General features: G+C 39.3%; 3 protein-coding genes across 3 annotated transcripts in view; all 3 read right to left on the minus strand.

Annotated features, from left to right (window-relative positions):
• Nucleotides 1-3,395: 3,395 nt before the first annotated feature.
• On the minus strand, nt 3,396-3,969 carry LOC307256462 (uncharacterized protein; the record flags this gene model as incomplete). The annotated part of the gene is made up of 3 exons (XM_080035420.1): nt 3,396-3,565; nt 3,719-3,820; nt 3,921-3,969. The coding sequence occupies 3 exons, from the start codon at nt 3,967-3,969 to the stop codon at nt 3,396-3,398; spliced, it is 321 nt and encodes a 106-aa protein (XP_079891546.1).
• Nucleotides 3,970-6,070: 2,101 nt separating this feature from the next.
• LOC307262561 (creatine kinase U-type, mitochondrial-like) lies at nt 6,071-10,348 on the minus strand (the record flags this gene model as incomplete). The annotated part of the gene is made up of 9 exons (XM_080043488.1): nt 6,071-6,187; nt 7,042-7,167; nt 7,322-7,456; nt 7,729-7,852; nt 8,679-8,764; nt 9,002-9,223; nt 9,354-9,449; nt 9,537-9,735; nt 10,212-10,348. The coding sequence occupies 9 exons, from the start codon at nt 10,346-10,348 to the stop codon at nt 6,071-6,073; spliced, it is 1,242 nt and encodes a 413-aa protein (XP_079899614.1).
• Nucleotides 10,349-10,545: 197 nt separating this feature from the next.
• LOC307256471 (ras-specific guanine nucleotide-releasing factor 2-like) overlaps nt 10,546-20,115 on the minus strand; it is a gene marked incomplete at both ends in the record, with an annotated part of 49,759 nt that continues 40,189 nt past the window's right edge. The window contains 2 exons of the mRNA XM_080035433.1: nt 10,546-10,632; nt 11,594-11,665. Of these exons, the coding sequence (XP_079891559.1) occupies nt 10,546-10,632; nt 11,594-11,665 (159 nt within the window). The remainder of the gene's footprint in view (nt 10,633-11,593; nt 11,666-20,115) is intronic.

Here is a 20,115-nt window from a genome sequence, read left to right on the forward strand (position 1 = left end):
CTACTAGACCTCTATTCTCACTCTATAAACAAGCTTTAAAAAATTTAGACCAGAAGCCACAGAAATGGCACCATTGTAAAATTATTGAGAAATACAATTTGTTGACTTTTTCCAACTTTATAAAATTCTGTTCCTTGAAAGTTGTTTTTAAGTGCCTAAATGGACTGGCCCCACAAGCAATGTCTCAGATCTTTAAAAAGACTGACAACTGCCGGACAATGACAAGGAGTATAACCAAACAAAACTGTAAAGTTCGAAGATGCAGGACAACATTTGGCCAATTATCTCTCTCAGTGCAAGGTACACACCTATGGAATTCTCTACCACCAGAGATTAAATCCCAAACAGAACTAAAGAGTTTTAGTGTGAAAGTTAAACAGTGGCTCAAGCAGCAGCAGAAATGTGAACATTAACGTCTCTCAAGTTATTTTTATAGAGGCCTTTACTAATGTTTAATGCTAAATTTAATTGTGTTTTAATCTGAAATGTATAACTACAGCTGTGTGTATTGACTCATGGTACCTATTAATTGTATTATTCACTGTATCTCTATCACTGCATTTATTGTATTTAGTATCTTTGATTGTATTTTAAAGCCTGACCCAGGGACAAAGACTGCAAATTAGCTGAAGCTAGACGTCTTATATGCATCACATTTTCCCATTTTTTGTGGCAATGTTGTATGTATTGTCCCTGTCAAATAAACATTAAAATGAAAAAAAACAAATAGCAGTTTTTAACAAGAAATGAAGACCAGAAAAGTAGTATAATAGGATCTCTTTAATGAAAGATTCTGTAATTGATCTAAAATTGTGTCTTTTAATGTACATATACGGCAATTAAATCCTTGATTAACAGTATGGCTTGCAGTAACTACCTAGATTGTGTGCAAACGGTGTTCTTAAAATATATTTTTTAAAGTAGAATTTTATTGGATTTTCCAAATAACAAATACTTAACTATCCGTAATGTATGACAATATTGACCACAAACAGCATGCAGATAATGACTTGAGTGCAGTGAACTGTGAATAGTTTACACACAGTGATATACGAGTTGCTTTCTGACACTGGAGTGTTTGCATAATGGTTAAACCCCAGTTGTTTTGTTTTGCCTTTTATTTTATAGAGTACATTACATCGTTTGTTTAAATACAGTCACTGGTTAATAATCCACTTTGAATCAGAGATCAGAGCTGGGTGGAGTCCTGATTTGCTCTTTCAGAAGTTCATACCAGGTCAGTTGGTAATAGTCTTGCATATGACTTCACTCAAAATAAGAAAGTCTATTAATTATACAATGGCGATATAATGAGCTCAGTAAATCAGACTGTGACCTGTGACAAAAAAATGTTGTGCAGCTTTAATGTTCTATTTATATAGGGGAAGGTGGGGTGATTTGTGCATTTTGGAAGTTGCAAAACCCATTGTTTCTAGAAAACCGTGGAAGAAATTGGAAATGTGACCACATATTTAAGAAGAGCCATCCATTTGACTCATCCTGTAAAGAAGGGAGACACAAGGAATAAGATATAAGCACATTTAAGCTAAAAAAACTGTGTTTTGCCTTTCAAAGTAAAATTTCCATGATCAAGGTTTTTTGATTATTGTGTCTGAACAATTATAGACACGTTTGAAAACATTTGACACATGTTTTAGTGCTTTGGTATGCTACACTTTGAGTCTATATAATTAGCACAATGTCAACCCTAAATTGCTGCATCATGCCTATTATCCAAAATTCTGGGGATGGGGTGATATGTGCGCAAGGGCCTGGGTGAGTTATAAGTAAGTAAGTAAGTAAAATGTATTTATAAAAGCACATTTATGACAGTTTGCACTGTCCAAAGTGCTGTACATAGTGCATTCAGTAGGTAAACAATGAAGGTAAAATAACAATAACCAAAATAAAAGACGTAAAGCCCATACATCCACATAAACACAGATAGTAGTGCAGAGGTAAGTAAGTAGTGCAGAGGTTAATGGGGAGGAAACACCAGGGTGTACATATGGGTTTTGAGCCTTGATTTAAAGGCAGAAATGTAGGGGGAATCACATTTGTCAGGTGGCAGTTGGTTCCACAAGCACGGAGCAACTAGTGCAAAGTACATTTCTGAGAGTTGTGCCAGTGGCATGGCTGTATACGCTGGTCACCAAAAGAAAGTGATTGTCTACAGTAGCTCAGAAGAGAGTGACATCTCAATTCCACTTAACGACACCACTGATGAGAGTTCAGATGGCCAGAAAGATGATGATGGTGACTTCAAGACAACTTTTTTTCCGAAAGCTATATTTCTTAAACAGTTTATTCCAGATCCAAAGTTTTTATTGCCAGGGATGCACAACATCCTGAAATATATGTACATATTTGAGTTGGAGACATAACTGTCAAGGCCTCACTTTAAAATCACTTTGAGTAAAAAGTTGCACAAATCACCCCACCTTCCCCTATATATATATATATATATATATATAATGTATATATATGAATAACAACAGTCATTGCTCCTATTTTGTGCTAAACAAGATTATGATTACTTTACATTTACAGATTTCTAAATGCATACATTCCCTAAAAATAAGACAGAACACTTGCATTATAACCGTACTTACAGTACATAACAACATATGGAAGACTGTTTATTGGAAGTTTCTTCAGAGTGACTACTTCAGCTTATTCATGAAGAGCATATTTTATGTAACAAAGTTTCAAACAATCAGTTAAAGTAAATTGGTTTCTATAAGGATTTATATTTTTGGGAGGTACAAGCATCTGGTTCATAGTGGAGTTATTGTGCCACATTTTGAGTTGTTCTTCTACTGCCCTCTACTGCCTGGCTTTATTAACTACACATAAGATCATACTTTGTATTCCTACTACTTGAAGCATTTTCAAAACAAGTTTTCTCTTTTCTCTTAAATATAGCTTACAAAAATGAGTTATGCACAGCTTGCTTTAATTAAAATAGTTATGCTTTCCTGATGTGTTTTTAGGTTTTTAGACTTGTGTTTTCATAAAGAAAAAAAAAAACGTACTTTGTTCAGTATATGCAAGTATTACGGAGAAAGGCCGAAAGGATGCAGCAAAGCTGTTGTTTAAATACAAGCAAAAGATTATAAATTGTCATCAGCATTTTCACGGAAAAAATATTTATTTAGTAACTTCAGATAATATTTGACACAAGGTAATATTTCCAAAAATCTACATTATCTGATAAGTGTAAGTGATAGAAAAAAAATTACACTATACAGGTGACTAATTAAGGTGACTAAATAATTGAATAATTAAAGATATACAGTGCAAATCAGACCACTGCCTCAACGGTTCCTTCTTCCACGTTTGAACACTCAAAGATTTGCAGCTGATTCAGATTTTTAGAGCACACGAATGAAGCCTCAAATGAAGAGTGTGGTGATGGCTAAGGGTGCTAAAAGCAGAGGGACAAACACTCCAGTGTGTTTTGCTCCGTTACACAAGTCTCCTGTACAGCAGGTCACCCCCATGGAATTAGTTGAACTGCACATGTCACTTCTCATGCATTCTTTGGTGATCACATTTTGATGAACTGCAAAAAATATAATTAATAATTAAATAAGTATATTTATAATATCTTAATAAAGAATTACCGTCCAGACTATGCTGTTCATGAGGCTTGCCAAAAATTCAAATATAGAATCACTTAATATTAAAGCCACATGTGTAAGTACATTCAACTTACCAATGCTGGTGGAACACTTGTCATAATGTTTTGGACATTCCCATATCTGAGTGCAGGTACCAGGGTTTACACTCCAGCAGGTGAAACACTTTAACCCACACGCTGCAGGTGAAGGAGAAGGCAAAATGTTCGCGGAGACAGATACAAATCAATAAACATCTAATACATTTCTGTTTCTTATTGCTCATCATACTGCTCTTACCTGCTGACAGTATCGTACAGATGAACGCCAAAGAAACAAACAGCCTCATTTTGAGTCTTTGATCCAATGGGAAAAGGTCGACAAAAGTAAGCTTGTCTGTCTGTCGATGTCAAATGAATATGATCCACTACCTTATAGCCTATAAAAACCCTCACTGCGTTGGCTAAGTACCAACAGCTAATGATGTTTGGGGAGTGTCCACCAGCCACCCTTTATTGTCGCTCTTTTATTGCACATGTTCATGTTTTCCCACAGTCACCACATTCATCCTTTATACATTTTCCAAAAAAATTCCAGTGTCAATAAGAGTTTGCTCAACTTCAATTGAATCTTGTTATGAAATCTCTGCAACGCATTCACCTTAAACACTTCAGCTGTCTGTGGTGAAGCTGAGACTGAAGCTGCCACACCTGGAGATGTTAATGTGTAACTAAAACATTTTTATACAGTCAAACGACTTGCGAAGACTTTGGCAGAGTGTACAAATCATAACTGTAAAAATAATTGACCCTTGTAAATGGTAATGGTAAATGGTAAATGGACTTGACTTATATAGCGCTTTTCTAGCCGATTTTCTCAGCCCCAAAGCGCTTTACATATCTTACCACATTCACCCATTCATACACACACTCATACACCGATGGCAGTAGGCTGAATAGAAGTTCTGCGTCAATCATCATACCTGTTTTGTGTCTGTATGATCTGGATATTCACTATCGTTGATTAGAAAATATAATTTTAGCGTCCATCAAATAAAACCATGCCTCATTCAGACTGTAATGGATTATTTGCAACCATACACACACACACACACACACACACACACACACACACACACACCATTTCGGAACTCTTTGTATAGATCTCTAATAGCATTAATAGATCTACGTCACTAATCTGCTGCCAGAAAAGAAAGAGCGGCTCATACGGCCCTCTGAGCAGCAGGATTTAAAAGGAACATTTACTAATATAATTAGAACATCAATTTTGAATGCCTTATTTATAAACTATAATCCCCACCTCTTCTCGCCCAAGGATGTAATGTTTATAAAATGAAATTGACTATGTCATAGTATTACACTAAGCACCTCTATTTAGCCTGTCTGGGTTCTGTTAATAATGAGCTTGACCTTTTACCCCTGGATTAAAGGGTATATCAGGTGAGGTCTGAATGCTAGGTAAACCACCAGCTGCCGGAGGAGGTTTTCATTCCTTTTTTTCATTACCTGTGGCTATTTTTTTTTCTTTTTCACACGTATTAGACAGGGAACAAAATCCAATCCTCAGAAGACTAAGGACCTCTTTGGGAGTCATCGTGCAGGGTTCAGCACTGAATTATATAGTTGCAAAGGTCGTGACGTGATTGTCCAATTTAGCTCCATCTTTTGAAACCTGGCGATCTGCCATGGCATGATAGCAACACCTCTGCCCTAGCAGCACGGCAGACTGAATGTGAGTCTGACGTCTTCTTGAGTTGGCTTTTCTTTTTTGTTTGACCTAGATGAAGGTTGCTTTTATTATCTTGTTATGCATTCAGTTACGGGTATTGTGGTTTTATGATATCACTTAATGTAATCTAATCATTCGTTTGTCATAATTCTGTGTGCTTTTGAGGTGAACAAATATGACTTGCTTTGGTTGGCTTGACAAGCAGTGGTGGATGATGTATTCATGTCTTCTATTTAAGTAAAGGAATCAATACATATATAAGAATAAAAAAGCTACTTTACAAGTACATGATCTGCATTCAGTCTAACATAAGAGGAGGTACAGGTAAAAGTATTATCAGCCAAAAGGCGGAGGTAGTTTTTACTACTTCATGAACTGGCAGTTAGCTCCTAGTGGTTCTGCTTATTGTAAGCTCCTCCACTGTTTAAAGCTAAGTTCTTTTCATGTTTTAAGTTTCAGCTAATGTTTTTATTTCTACCACAGAGGCTTCAACATTGTCAAAATTGTAAAACATCAAAGAAAAGTAATACAATCCCAATTCATCAAGGGAGTTTATTGTACTTCGAATTCATGAACACTATTGTGCATGTAACTCAATACAGTTTAATACATGCCATAAATATCTTATCTTAAGTCCAACAGTTTAATGAAGAGCTGTTGTAGCGCCTGCTTTGTTACGGGAGTCCCAGCTTGGGTTACGTTCACTTCCTGAACTGAGAGATGGGGCTTGGGATCTTGATGTCTTGCCCCTTCTCCAGCCTCTTCTCACATTCAATGAGGAAGTTTACTCCATCAATCACTAACTGCACCAGCTCCACCTGTGGATACATGGAAGCCAGTGTCAAAAATCACATGATCGATTAAGCACATAGTTGTTTCACAGGTTTGGGTCACATTTGAATTTATTATCCTTGCAAATGATTTACTATGTACAGGATAATGACCTAATAACTCAGTGATTCTCCATGATGTGTCACTGAGGCCCAAGAGTATGCAGGATGATTTAACTTACATTGTTTCTTTTTTTTTTCTTTTTTACTTCTTATTCCATTGTACAATTTTGTTTAAAGTTATTGTATTTTAAAGAGTTTTATAAAGGAACATGTGCTTGTATGTACCTGAATTATCCATGAAATATCATTAGTATTTTTTCTTTCCTTTCCATGGCATGCATATGAGAGGACCTTTATGTTTCTCATATAAGGCTGCATTTAAGTTTAAGTGAACTGCTGTGTGATGTCTACTATATAGAATGCATGACACCCCCGACCGCTCCATAACCTAACTAACACAAGAGGACTTTTGCTCCCTTAGTTCAGCTTTTTCGGACATGACTTTATCTACCATGGTGTGATTGGCAGATACTGACCACCACCATAACCCCATCAATGACCTTTAACAGCCTTTGATAGGTGGCGCCTGTTGGTGCAGCACATCATCACAGCCTGTGAGGAAGTGCTGCATGAAGGGCTCAACTCAGGGAACACAGAAGTCTTTTAACCCTGACTGGCACATCCCTTCCTGGATTACAGATTAGAGGACAGCAGGGGGTTTGTGCGGTTATCCACAGCCCACACCTGTTAAGAGGATGACTGACTTTGTCTCTCTCTTTGCCTGCTGCTCTTTTTCTCCTTTCCCTTCAGATGCTATCTCCCTCTTTCAAAGTGTTTACCTCCGACTTGCCCAGACGATCCAGGTTAGAGATGTCAAAGGTGTCTCCAGTGGCAGCTGAGTCCACACCTCCTGTGCCTCGCTTCTGAAGCCTCAGGTTATCCAGGATCTTTTTGAAGCGAGGGTCCTAGATCAAAGACATTAAACACACAAAGACACACACACACACACACACACACACAGTAAATCATTTCGAGACATGAAACATTTAATACAGAAAGGAGTATGACCCCCCCCTGTGTGCGCTGTCATTTGGTGGCAGTTTGCCATTCCCGCTTTACCTTGCTGAGATTGGGCAGGCGCACATGCACACCAGCCCTGAGCCCGGTGCCAAGGTTAGAGGGGCAGGTGAGGATGTAGCCCAGACGCTCATTCCACATGAACTCCCAACCTCTCTCCTGAATCAGTTGCTCCACCTAAGGCACAAAAAAAAAACTCTTCCTATTTTTCCTTTTCGAAACACACAAGGATTCTGGAGATAAACTACTGAGACAAATTTTCATATATTCATTCATTAATATTTTACAACATTTTAGATGTGTAAATTCTTCTAGACAATGACTTTTAAAGTATAATTTTTTACAATATTTTACCTTGCAATCAGACCAGTTGCATGGTTTATTCAATGACTGAGATTGTTTTAAAAACTGGATCATGTTGTTATAATAAAACATGGAGACACACATACCTGTTTAAGGCCCCTGCAGAACCTTTCAAACACACTCTTCATGTTTCCTCCTTTCTCCATGGATATGATCCTGGTGTGGTCCTCCTCATTGACCCAGATCAGGAAGTTCTTTTGGTTGTTGTGCCTGAGACGATAAGAAGGGCAGAATCAAACTCCAAATCAAGCCTGGGTTTTGATACGGCTCATACAAGTGAGTCATTTGAGAAAAATGTCAGATTAAGCAGAGTATGTAAGTGTATGTAATGGCTTCCAGCATAAGCCACAGGACTATGAAGGCACACAGGGAGGGGGGAGTCAGAACAGTACTTTATATTAAAAGGAGAGAGGCATGGGAAAATACATTTTGAATTAGCAGAGAAAGTGAAATATTTGCAGAAAAGCTGTTTGCATCTAAAAGGATAATTAAGGCATTAAAACAGGAAATAAATAAACACATTAGTTTGGGTCTGGGGAAGCAGCTATAAGGGAAAGTTTCTGTCAGTAAGTAACTACCAGTAAGCATTAAATGTATGGGGAAAATTGTATTTGATGTAAAATGGAACACAGCAACACATTGAATTCTAGCAGACAGTGAGTCAAAATCTGCCGCTTGTTCATTGGTGATTTTACTTCAAATGTGCAGCACAAAATTTGTTCTTACATAATTGTAAAGAAAAACAGAATCATTTAATTTTAATGTATAATCCACTTCTCTCCAGTCATATTGGTCACACTAGAGTGGTGGTGCATAATAGTGTCTGATGTCAGACAGTATTGCCAAGGATGAGACACTGATACTTTGCCTAAAATATGATAGTATGAAGGAAAGACTAAACACTTTTTCAGCAAACTTCTTAGGAATATGTCTTTACAGGCACTCTATTCAAACTCTGCAGTGACTACAGCTTGTCTAGGTTCTCTAAGCTACAGAAGCAGCAGTATTACTTCTACTGACTTTCCCCTAGTCTTACCAGATCCCACGAGCATCAGGCCAATCTCTGGCCATCCCAGCTGACGTGAGCAGAGGTGACACAGGTTTATCAAACAGGAAGTGCTCCTGATTGGCCAGTGAAGGAACAAAGGAATCGGTGGGACATTAGATGTTAAAGGTCATCAAAAAAAGACAGAAACCAACCTTGTCCCTGTGTGTGTGTGTGTGTGTGTGTGTGTGTGTGTGTGTGTGTGTGTGTGTGTGTGTGTGTGTGTGTGTGTGTGTGTGTGTGTGTGTGTGTGTGAGTGTGTGTGTGTGTGTGTGTGTGTGTGTGTGTGTGTGTGTGTGTGAATGTGCACTGACATCAATAAGCTGTTGCTGCTCTCTCTCAGTCATGTCCCCCAGGCTGTAGTAGCGACCAGCCAGGTCTCCCTTCAGGCCAGCCAGAGCCATCACAGTCACACGCTCCACCTCGCGGCGCTCAGAGCGTGTGCACGCTGGGGGAAGACTCAGTCCACGGATGCTACGGCCGGTACGGACACGAGAGGACAACACGTAGCGCTCATCAAACATCCCTGAGGTGATCTGAGAGGGGGAAAGCATTAGGTCACCGTACGTGTGTGTAAGGGACGATACCGGAGTTAATGGATTGTAGAGAGAAAAAAATCCAGGAGTAACCAAAAACTATTAAAACATTTTTTAAATAGGGTGTAACCTTGGAAGAATCCAGGTCAGTCGGGTGCTTCATTGTGCGAGGGTCATAGCCATTGTGTCTGTCCTTGATCACAGGGTCCAAGAGCTCGGCAAACACCTAAGGGGGAAAAAAAATCAGACACATGTTTTTACCGTTTAAAGACTGAAGGCTGAACAACAGCTCAGCGCCAGCATTCAGTCCAACCTCGTAGGTCTCCTCATCTCCGGCCACCATGCCCACAGTCTTGATGAAGGGATGCCCAGGGTTGTCCACCCCGGTCTGGATGCATTGGTCCAGGCTAAAGCTGTTGGGGGTTGTCTTGTCCCTCAGGCGTGCATACATGGACGGGTTCAGGGCTGCTGCCATACAGTTGTTGTGCTTCCTCAGGTCAGGGTAATCAGCACTGTAGAAAGTTATCAACAGCTAACTTAGTTTCACTACATGTGTGTCTTTTCACATAGTCTCTGTTTCAATAGTATTGGAATATAAGAATAAATGTGTGCAGTTTTTTACACACTTATACAAACTACTATAGTACCTTTTTAGTTTGTACTTTAATAATTCAGTCTTTCACATGTGCTGAGTTGCTATAATTCATAAGTGAGGCGCTGCCATGTAAATGTAAAGTGACTGAAACAGGCATCTCCCTTTTGACAGAAACATGTCATGATACATATCAGCTGTGAGTAGGTTTTGTAGTAACTCAACATGATCATGAAATCTATTGATTTTTTTGTATGGATTGCAGTTTTGGAATGCTCAGTCTTCAGTGTTTTTGTCCGCAGTTATTGTTACTATTTAAACAGGTGCTTTAATGTGTCTGTGTATTTGAACAGAATAGACTGAAACACTCAAACACACATGCACACACACACATACCTTGGTGGATACATCACCCTTCTCTCAGCTGCAGCAGTGCTGTCATTGAGGAGGTACCCAGATGCCAGCGTGCCAGCTCCTATGCTGGCAAGCATCGCCGTCTTGTTAGAGATCGCACGGGTGAAAGAGTTTGCCATGGTTAAGTGGTCTGGGTTTTAACCTGGTGAAAAGTCAGAGGACAAAGTTGATTTTCCGATAACTTCAAATGTGATTGAATTTATTCAACCGAAAAAGTCACAGATTCCAGTGTAAGGTCTTATTTGGATAAATTTCAGTCAGTGAAATCTCAAAGTGGTGACATCATAGCTTCTGTCAGACAAAACTACTAATTGCATCAAGCTCTCAGACGCTTAAGAGATACTTCTGCAGTCGGTGTGATTAGATCCTTCTGGAAGCAGACAGAAGCCTTCTGACTGGTCACCTTGGAAGAGCCAAAAGCTCAAGTGATCAGATAATCTGTCATTGGATACTTAGAGAGATTACGCTACATTACCATAATAAGGTCACATCCCTTTGCACACCTGTCATTTTGATCATGTCAGTCAAATATCAGAACTGACAACTCTTTCTACTTTGATGATTCTGCATTAAATGTAGAAAGTAAGTCAGGGTAGTCAGGTGGTGAAAAGGATTCTAATTAGCAGAGGAAAGGATGAGAGAGACAGAAAGGAAGTAAAGGGGGGGGGTTTGGAGTATCAGAAATACGTAGAAACAAGAACGAGCAGGAGGAGGAATGAAAGTGAAGGAAGTGTGGTAGAATGAAGGGCTGTAATAGGATGTGTTTAGTGTCACATTAAGATTAGGGACACGGGTTTAAACGTAGGAGGACTAATAAAAGCAAGAGAGAGTAGGAGGCAGGATAAGTAGTATTCACAGCAAAGACAAGAGGATTAAATGTGTAGCGAAAAGGAGAGGCTGGGTTTGGTTTGGAGAGATATTTGTAACTGACATTGAATGACATAAGCAGAGACACTGCTGTAGCTTTGAAAGAAGGACCAATTAGATTACATTAAGAGGCCCTAATGCAAGAGGCTGCTGTGTAGGCTTGACACTGCGCTGTAAAGTTCAACCATGGAGCAATAGTGGAAAAAACTAAGGGTTAACCAAGGTTTATTTTTAACATTACGGATTATTAAATACTCTTTATAAATGATCTCACAACAATATAAATGCAAAGTCTTCTTTCGAAAGGCCATGTTGTTTTCCTTTTTAACTTTGAATAATACATGTGATTCAGCCTTAGCAAGTACTTTGACAGCTACCGCACTTCTCCATGGGGGAAATATGTGAGCTAAGGAGGGAGGAAACACAGACAGAGAAGACAAGACAAGACAGGAACAAGGGTTGAGAGGTGAGGTGAGCAGGGAGACACCAGCACTTACCTGAGGTCTGTCTGAAGAGTGGAGGCAGCGAAGGGCCTGTGTGCTGGTCCTGCAACTCAGTCCAGAGATGCTCTGCAGAGTGGAAGTGGAAGCAGAAGAACAGGGATGGGATCAGCGGAAGAGAGAGAGAGAGACAGTGAGAGAGAGAGATATATATATACTGGGTCAGGATTAGCCTCTCACTGGACAACAGACAGAAAATCCTCTTTCTGCTGTCAGTCAGCATGTCTGCCTGCCTCTTCACACATGCACTCGCACACATGCATGCTCATGCACACACACGCACACACACACACACACACACACACACACACACACACACACACACACACACACACACACACACACACACACACACACACACACAAACACATTCATGCTCACCAAAGGCTTTCATGATTTTGTTCACCTGCCTTTTCTTAACAATACAGATGATGCTCATAACATAACTAAAATTCTTTGTAGTTTGACACATTAAATGCATGATCAGTCCATCGTATCTGCTGTAACACTTACTGTAATTTCTGAAATTTGTATTAAATCAATAACATCAACTTTACCTCCCCAGGGTGCCTGTGAGACTTGACCTGGACCTTTTACCCCATGTTCTGTTTGGGATACAGGAAATTCCATGCCCATCTTTAAAAACTCAAAAGCTCTTCTTAATCAGTAATAGGGTCTTTATTGCCCCTGAACTATACAAAAGTAAAGCCATGTTAACTATATATTATGGCTCCAAAGGAAACATACTGTCCTTTCATCGGTTTTAAGACAAAGTATATATTGTATGCATATAGCCTAGGCACATTGAGACTGAACAAAATGTGGGTCAGGTCAATGTCATCTTATCTGCATAGCAGTTCCTGAATATGTCCTTGTTGTTACAAACAAGAGTGTTTTTATTGTTGTTCAGTATCACTCTGAAGTCTAAAGTCTAGTTTTCATTATGCAACACATTATAAGTTGGGGTCTGAGTGTACTCCACCAGAAAAAAAATAGTTTCAAACATACCATTGTGTGCATTCTGGTGAAATTTTATGAACTAATTTATGCCTTCTGTATTTATATATGTTGTGGACATGTCTTAATTTCTGTTAAGAAAAAGATAACAGGCTCCCAGTGACGTAATGGAATATAAAGCAGTAAGGCTCTCAGGCATTCTGTATTGCTTTCAAATATTTACTCTACTACTGTATTGTTTGAAACTGACTAGGTCCATGGCTATCAGCAGCCAGCTAACGTTAGCTTGTTAGCTAAATTGTAACTGTTGGCAAAAGTTAGAAACCAGATAATGTTAGCATTCATCCTTACACACTTGACACAAACTAATTCACCCTGAAGGTGAGGAAGTGCTTGTTATTGGGCTTAACAAGCTCACTATCTAACAACAAACATTCGGCCAGCTATACTTTGTGCAGTGCACAAGGCTGACTAGCCGTGTGCCAGAGGCAGAGGCCAGCCGAATGTCGGCAAGTTTACAGTTTTTTTCGATTGCTAACCCACAGTGGGCACAACTGTAGCTCAATGTGCAAAACCTACAGTCACTGGAGCTGAACAGTACACTTCACCTGCAAAATAGGCTCAGTGTAGCAAACACTATGAATTGTCCTCACTGAGATAACACACACTGTCACTCAGAATATGCTCAGAGTACAAACACTAGCATCAAACCCCAATAGGCCTACATAAATTACAAACTTTTAATCTTTACAGTTTGAATGATTTGAGTTATTTCACATAAATTACGTAATATTTTCTTTGATGAAATTATTTCACATGAAATTGTTTATTTGATAACATACCAGTTTTTTTAGGAAAACAAAAATAAATGAAAATCAGAAGTTTGCTTCAATAGATACACATTTTGTATATTTTATTGAAAAAAATTCCAAATGTAGTATTTATCTGTGTAAATATTATATAATTGTAATACAGAAATCTATCCTGTAATGTTGTCATTTACTGTAGGATGCAACTCTAAGCTGTTTGTTTGCTGGAAAATTTGTATTACAGATGCAACTTTAGATTTTTGCAGATTGGGTTGCACTCTCAACCCTGCCTCTCTCAATGAGAGACCATGATTCACAACAGGGTCTATCAGTGTAGCCCTTACTGTATTTCATCAGACATTACAGCTCTATGTCTTCCTCCACACATCCACACTCTCACTGCCACTCTTCTCCCTCCAACAACCTTCAACCTTCGTCTTCATTCCCTTTATACTATATATGTTCACTAACAAGTCTAAAACAAGACATCTTACAGTAGTGTTTCAGTTGAAATTGCAATCTGCAGTGTTTGAATTGCACTAGGCATTCATTCTGTTTTGAATGTGTGGTTTACAGTTGTGGCAGTAGTGTGTTAGCGTTTGAAAAAAAGGGCTGGAAATCCACAGTGTTGTGCAGGTTGTGGTTAAGCCATGAGATAGGTGTGTAGAGTTTTGAAAATTGTGTTTAAGCAATGAAAAACGAGCTAGAGTTTGGCCAGAATGAACCGCTGCTCTGCATACTGTTGTTAGAGTTTTGCACATGACGCTCCAGTTGTGCCCACTGTGGTTTAGCAATCGAAAAAAACTGTAAGATAGAGACAGTGCATGAAATAGGCCACGCCCATTGGGGGGGAAACCGTTCACTTTGTGTTGAAGGAGACCTGTCTTCTGCAAACAAACTTAATTAAAACTTAATCAAACATCCATTTAACAAAAAAACATTACTTTCTTTAAAGCCACGACTATTGTCTGTCTATACGAGCTGTTTTTGTGAAAAATTATTGAGTAGTTTTCAACATTGAGGTGTTTTTTCCAAGCCCCAACCTCAGCGATTTTTACCAGCATCCAATAAGGAAGTGAGCACAACTGTAGTAACCCAGAAGTGCCACTGGGGGGTGGTACCAAGACTGAGCCATTTTTCTTTGACTCACTTGTTAGACAGGCCGTTTTCAAAGTCTTATTAAACCTATTTACAGCCTGGTCCACAAAACCATTTTAGTCTGTATGTTTAGGTCATATCTCCATGACAACACTGATGGGGGTGAATTATTTTGGACCACGCTAGTTTTTATTCTTTTGGAGGTTAAAATGTATTGGCGCGATCTCTTGAGTGACAGCTCTCCGCCCGTTGTCCCTCACTTTGCCTCGGAGGTATACGTCAGCTATTTCCCTCCCCCCGACATGAGGCGGAGTAAAAATCTCGCAAAATGGTGACGCGCACAAACCAGGATTATTGGTTGCCGTGTGAATAACTGAGGTCAGCCCGGATGCTACATCCATATTATTTACTATCTATGGTTTTTTTCCCGTCCGACCTGGCGAGGATGGAGTATACGTGAGGGTTAGCCTACAGCAGAAGGCTAACATTAGCCTAGCATACAGCATACATTAGTTAAGAGTTTTGTCTCGATATTGAAAATTATTCAATAATTTTTCACAAAAACAGCCCATATAGACAGACAAGAGTCGTGGCTTTAAAGAAAGTAACGTGTATTTGTGAAAGGCATGTCTTATTAGGTTTTTATTAAGTTTGTTTGCAGAATACTGTGTCATTCAATACAAAGTGAATGGAGCTCTGTGAATTGTTTTCCCCCACGATGGGCGTGGCCTCCGATTATGACGCATTCCGCACTGTCTCTATGGTACGGTCCACTGTAGGGGTGTTTGAAATTATTGGGAAATATGTATTAACAATTAGGAGGGATATGTAAGTGTTTCAACATCCTGAACTGTAATTTTTACCTATTTTAGGGAGAATAGGGTTGTCTTTCTTACTTTTTGAGAGGGACATATGTATCTCCTCTAATCGTTTCACCTAAATCTATGCCTATGGTATATTTGCATGTTAATAAGTGGAGTAAGTTTCAGAGGAGTCAGACTTTCCTTGTGGGAGATGGCAACTCTAGCTCAACCCTAATCCTACAGAAAATAAATGGAATTCAATGCAAATACCCCAAAAATGGACTGGCTTGCTGTGGGAAGCAATCCCTCTCAAAATGTATTTCTCTTCATCCGAGAATCAAATCCTTTGGTGGGTATAGTTGCACGCCTGATGTTAATAAGTGGAGTAAGTTTCATGAGTGTCAGACTTTCCTTGTGGGAGATAGCAACCCTAGCCCAACCCTAAACCTACAGGAATGGAATTCAATGTAAATCGCCATAAAATGGACTGGCTTGCTTTGAAAAGCACCACCTCTCAAAATTGATTTCTCTTCATCCGAGAATCAAATCCTTTGGTGGGTATATTTGCATGACTGATGTTAATCAGTTGAGTAAGTTTCATGAGCGTCAGACATTCCTTGTGGGAGATAGCAACCCTAGCCCAACCCTAACCCTACAGAAAATGAATGGAATTCAATGTAAATATCCCAAAAATGGACTGGCTTGCTGTCAAAATTGATTTCTCTCCATCCGAGAATCAAATCCTTTGAACGTGACATACAGTGGAGGAAATAAGTATTTGATCCCTCACTTATTTTGTAAGTTTGCCCACTTACAATGAAATGAACGGTCTATAATTGTAATGCTAGGTTTATCTTAACAGTGATAGACAGAATATCAAAAAGAAAATCCCGAAAATCGCATAAAAAAGATGCATTTGCATTTCATTGAGTCAAATAAGTATTTGATCCCCTATCAAAACATTGCTTAGTAATTGGTGGAGAAACCCTTGTTGGCAAGTGCAGAGGTCAGACGTGTCTTGTAGTTGATGACCAGGTTTGCACACATCCCAGGAGGATATTTGGACCACTCCTCTTTGCAGATCCTCTCCTAATCTGTAAAGTTTCGAGGCTGTCACTTGAGCTTCAGTTCCCTCCACAGATCTATTGGATTAAGGTCCGGAAACTGGCTAGGCCACTCCATGACCTTAATGTGCTTATTCCTGAGCCACTACTTTGTTGCCTTTGGTGTATTTTTAGGGTCATTGATGTGCTGGAAGACCCATCCATGACCCATTTTTACGGACCTGGCTGAGAGAAAGAGGTTGTCACCCAGTATTTCATGATATATGGCCCCATCCATATTTCCCTCGATGCAGTGAAGTCCACCTGTCCCCTTAGAAGAGAAACACCCCCAAAGCATAATGCTTCAACCTCCATGCTTGACTGTGGGATGGTGTTCTTGGGGTCATAGTCAGAACTCCTCTTCCTCCAAGCATGGCAAGTCACTATGATACCAAATAACTTGATTTTGTTCTAATCTGACCACATCACCTTCTCCCAAGCATTCTCTGAGTTGTTCAGGTGCTCATTGGCAAACTTCAGACGGTTCTGTACATGTCCTTTCTTGAGCAGGGGGACCTTACGGGAACTACAGGATTTCAATCCATTACGGCATAGTGTGTTACCAATGGTTTTCTTGGTGACTGTGGTCCCAGCTGCCTTGGGATCATAAACAAGCTTCTCCCACGTGGGTCTGGGCTGGCCTGTTCCCTCACCTTTCTCATGATCATTGATACCAAACGAGGTGAGATCTTGCATGGAGCCCCAGACCGAGGGAGATTGATGGTCATTTTGTGTTTCTTCCATTTTCTAATAATCGCACCAACAGTTTTATCCTTCTCACCCAGCTTCTCGCCAATGGTCTTGTAGTCTATTCCGGCCTTGTGCAGTTCTACAATCTTGTCCCTGATGTCCTTAGATAGCTCTTTGGTCGTGTCCATGATGGAGATGTTGGAGTTTGATTTATTGACTCTGTGGACAGGTGTGTTTTATACAGGAAACTAGTTGAGATTTGGAATACTTTTTTAAAGCACAAGGACTAATCTGTGGGAGCCAGAATTCTTTATGGTTGGTAGGGGATCAAATACTTATTTCACTCAATGAAATGCAAAATAATTTATCTTTTTTTGTATACGATTTTCTGGATTTTCTTTTTGATATTCTGTCTATCACTGTTAAAATAAACCTAGCTTTAAAATGATAGACCGCTCATTTCTTTGTAAGTTGGCAAACTTACAAAATCGGTGAGGAAACTGTAGTTTCATTTAATTTTTAATGAATTGCAGTTGCCCCTTCAAAGCACTTGCCCAAAGGACTAGTCTTCAAAAACAGCAGCCATTTAGCATTAAGAATTGCCTTAATATGAGGTGAAATAGAAGCTCCTATTTTAGTTGCTATGCACAGTCTTTCACTATGTTGTAAACCTACAGTGTCTCCCTTACCACCGGGATGCCACTGTATCTGATGATTGGGTTCAAATGTTGGGTTAATAGCTGGACATTTGGTGGTATTCTACCTTCAGTCATGTCTTAGTAATGATACTGTGCCTGCCACATGATCATACTAAAGCACATATTCCCTTTGAAACGTGCACACCGTTTCACTGGTGTTGTGTAGCATGATGCAACAACTTCCGTCAGTCTGCCCCAGGGCAGCTGTGGCTACTATGGTAGTTTACCACCACCAGTATGACTGTGTGTGAATGAATGGAACCTGGAACCCTGTAAAGCGTCTTTGAGTGCCTTGAAAAGCGCTATATAAATCCAATCCATTATCATTATTATTAACTTTGGAGCCTACAGAATGTTGAAATATTTATATATTATCATTAAAATAATTTTACAAGGAAATGCACAAACACATAAGGCATGTTGAATTTATTCTCCCTGCACCTACAAGTGAAAAATGCAAACAGATACACAAAAATAATACAAACATAGCATCATGTATTCACAAACTTGTTTGTAAAACAGACACACAATTACAGACGCAGTGCAAAGGACAAGTTTTTCCAAAAAGCAAAGCCCGAAAACATGTCCTCTAATCAATCTGGATGTTTAATGAGGATAGTTCTCTATATTCACTGAGGCTTGCATAACTTCCAACACTGCCACAGCATCACAACTGACTGTTTTGCAGACAACATAGTCAACGATTATGCTTGACCCTGTTCAGGTACACTGAGAGCCAAACGTGCCAGATTTGATGGACAAAGTATTTGTTTCTACACCTTTTAGCAGAGTCTACTGACAATTACAGAGACAATATTAATATAGAGAAGCAGTAGGAGGAGAATGTACAGGGTGCGTCCAGTCAGACATGCACAACATGCAGCTGTTGTGTGCATGCAGGACATCTATGTTCATCATATCAGAATTACGAAAAAACAGATTCAGATTATTCAAATGCTACATTTTTTTAACCTTCAAAGGACATTTTCTTTTTAAGAATAAAGTTAAACAGATTTAGTACAATACAAGAGCCTGGGATGCGAATTAGAAGGAGAGACAGAGACACAATAAATTCATTATTCACAGCATAACAATTCAAAGTATTTCTTTATCAATAGTCTGATATGTGTGGAGTCACTATGTACAAAAATAACAAATACAGCATCTGATGAAATAAATAGCATGGTAAATAACGATCATACTGTCACTCAAGCGAAGCTACATCTCAGAGAGTGCAAAAACTGTCCCAGCCTACATCCAAGAGTTAAACACTGGGACATGATAATTTGTTAAAGCCAAGACACTCAAACTGCACACATACACTGCAAAAGCTTTGGGTCAGCAGAGGTTCTAACAATGTTTAAACACTAGAGGGAGATATTGGCTTACAATTAGATGATGCAATGACTTTACTGTGTTTACATTTACATGCTACTTTTTTATCTATTTTCTAAAAAATAAAGGAAGTCCAATGACTTAACCACAGAATAATGTTTTTAAGGAAATCTTGAGATTTTTGGAAAGGATTTACGTAAAACGTACTGCTTGTAAGTTGGCAATTGTGGGGAAATTGACCTACACTAGTGGAAGGCACTGTTTAAGTTTTAAATTTTCTATCATTCATGTGGACATTAAAAAATAAGCTCTTGTTCTCATTGTAAGTCTTTAGGCAAATACCTGCTAAAGGCAAATACAGAATCAATTGTTTCTTCAATGGAAAAATAAGCCACTTCATCAAAATATATAAATTTTTCATATTTAAAATGATCCTTAAGTGTTTAATTTTTGTGTTTTTCTACATTTAAATTGAAGGCTTAAAGGCGTTTTGCCGTTCCCAGCCCACTGAGGATGCATAGTGGCTTAGGTGAGTCACCCTGGTGAAAGTGAAGAGCGCCTAGCTGTCAGGTTAAGGGGTCAGTTTGAAGGCCATATAGACAGTTACATCCCAAGCTAAAATCATGCAAGTTTTAATGCAGTGACCATCGTGACACAAAGCAATTTTGGGACTCTTCCTCTGGGACATGGCACGAAAATGGACAGGCAACGGAAAACAGCACAGAGACACAAGTTCAGAAATCACTCTGTCACACTATCTGTATATGCTACATCTCTGTTATTATGTCCACTGTATTTTCATCCACTCACGTCATGCTCTCAGCCTATCCTGCACTCTCAGGCTGTCTGAGGAAATGTGATGTCGAGTGCACCACACTCTCGACTGAGGTTGATGAACAGCACACACAGAGAGACATTATAATTTGTTAAAATCCTCATGCGATGCAACCGAAAACCGTTTTCTCTTCTTCTCCTTGAAGGCAATCAGCTCAATACCTCATGTGGTATGCTCTCTCTCTCTCTCTC

Source organism: Ammodytes marinus (assembly GCF_949987685.1).
Source record: "Ammodytes marinus genome assembly, chromosome: 2".
Classification (NCBI taxonomy): Eukaryota; Metazoa; Chordata; class Actinopteri; order Uranoscopiformes; family Ammodytidae; genus Ammodytes; species Ammodytes marinus.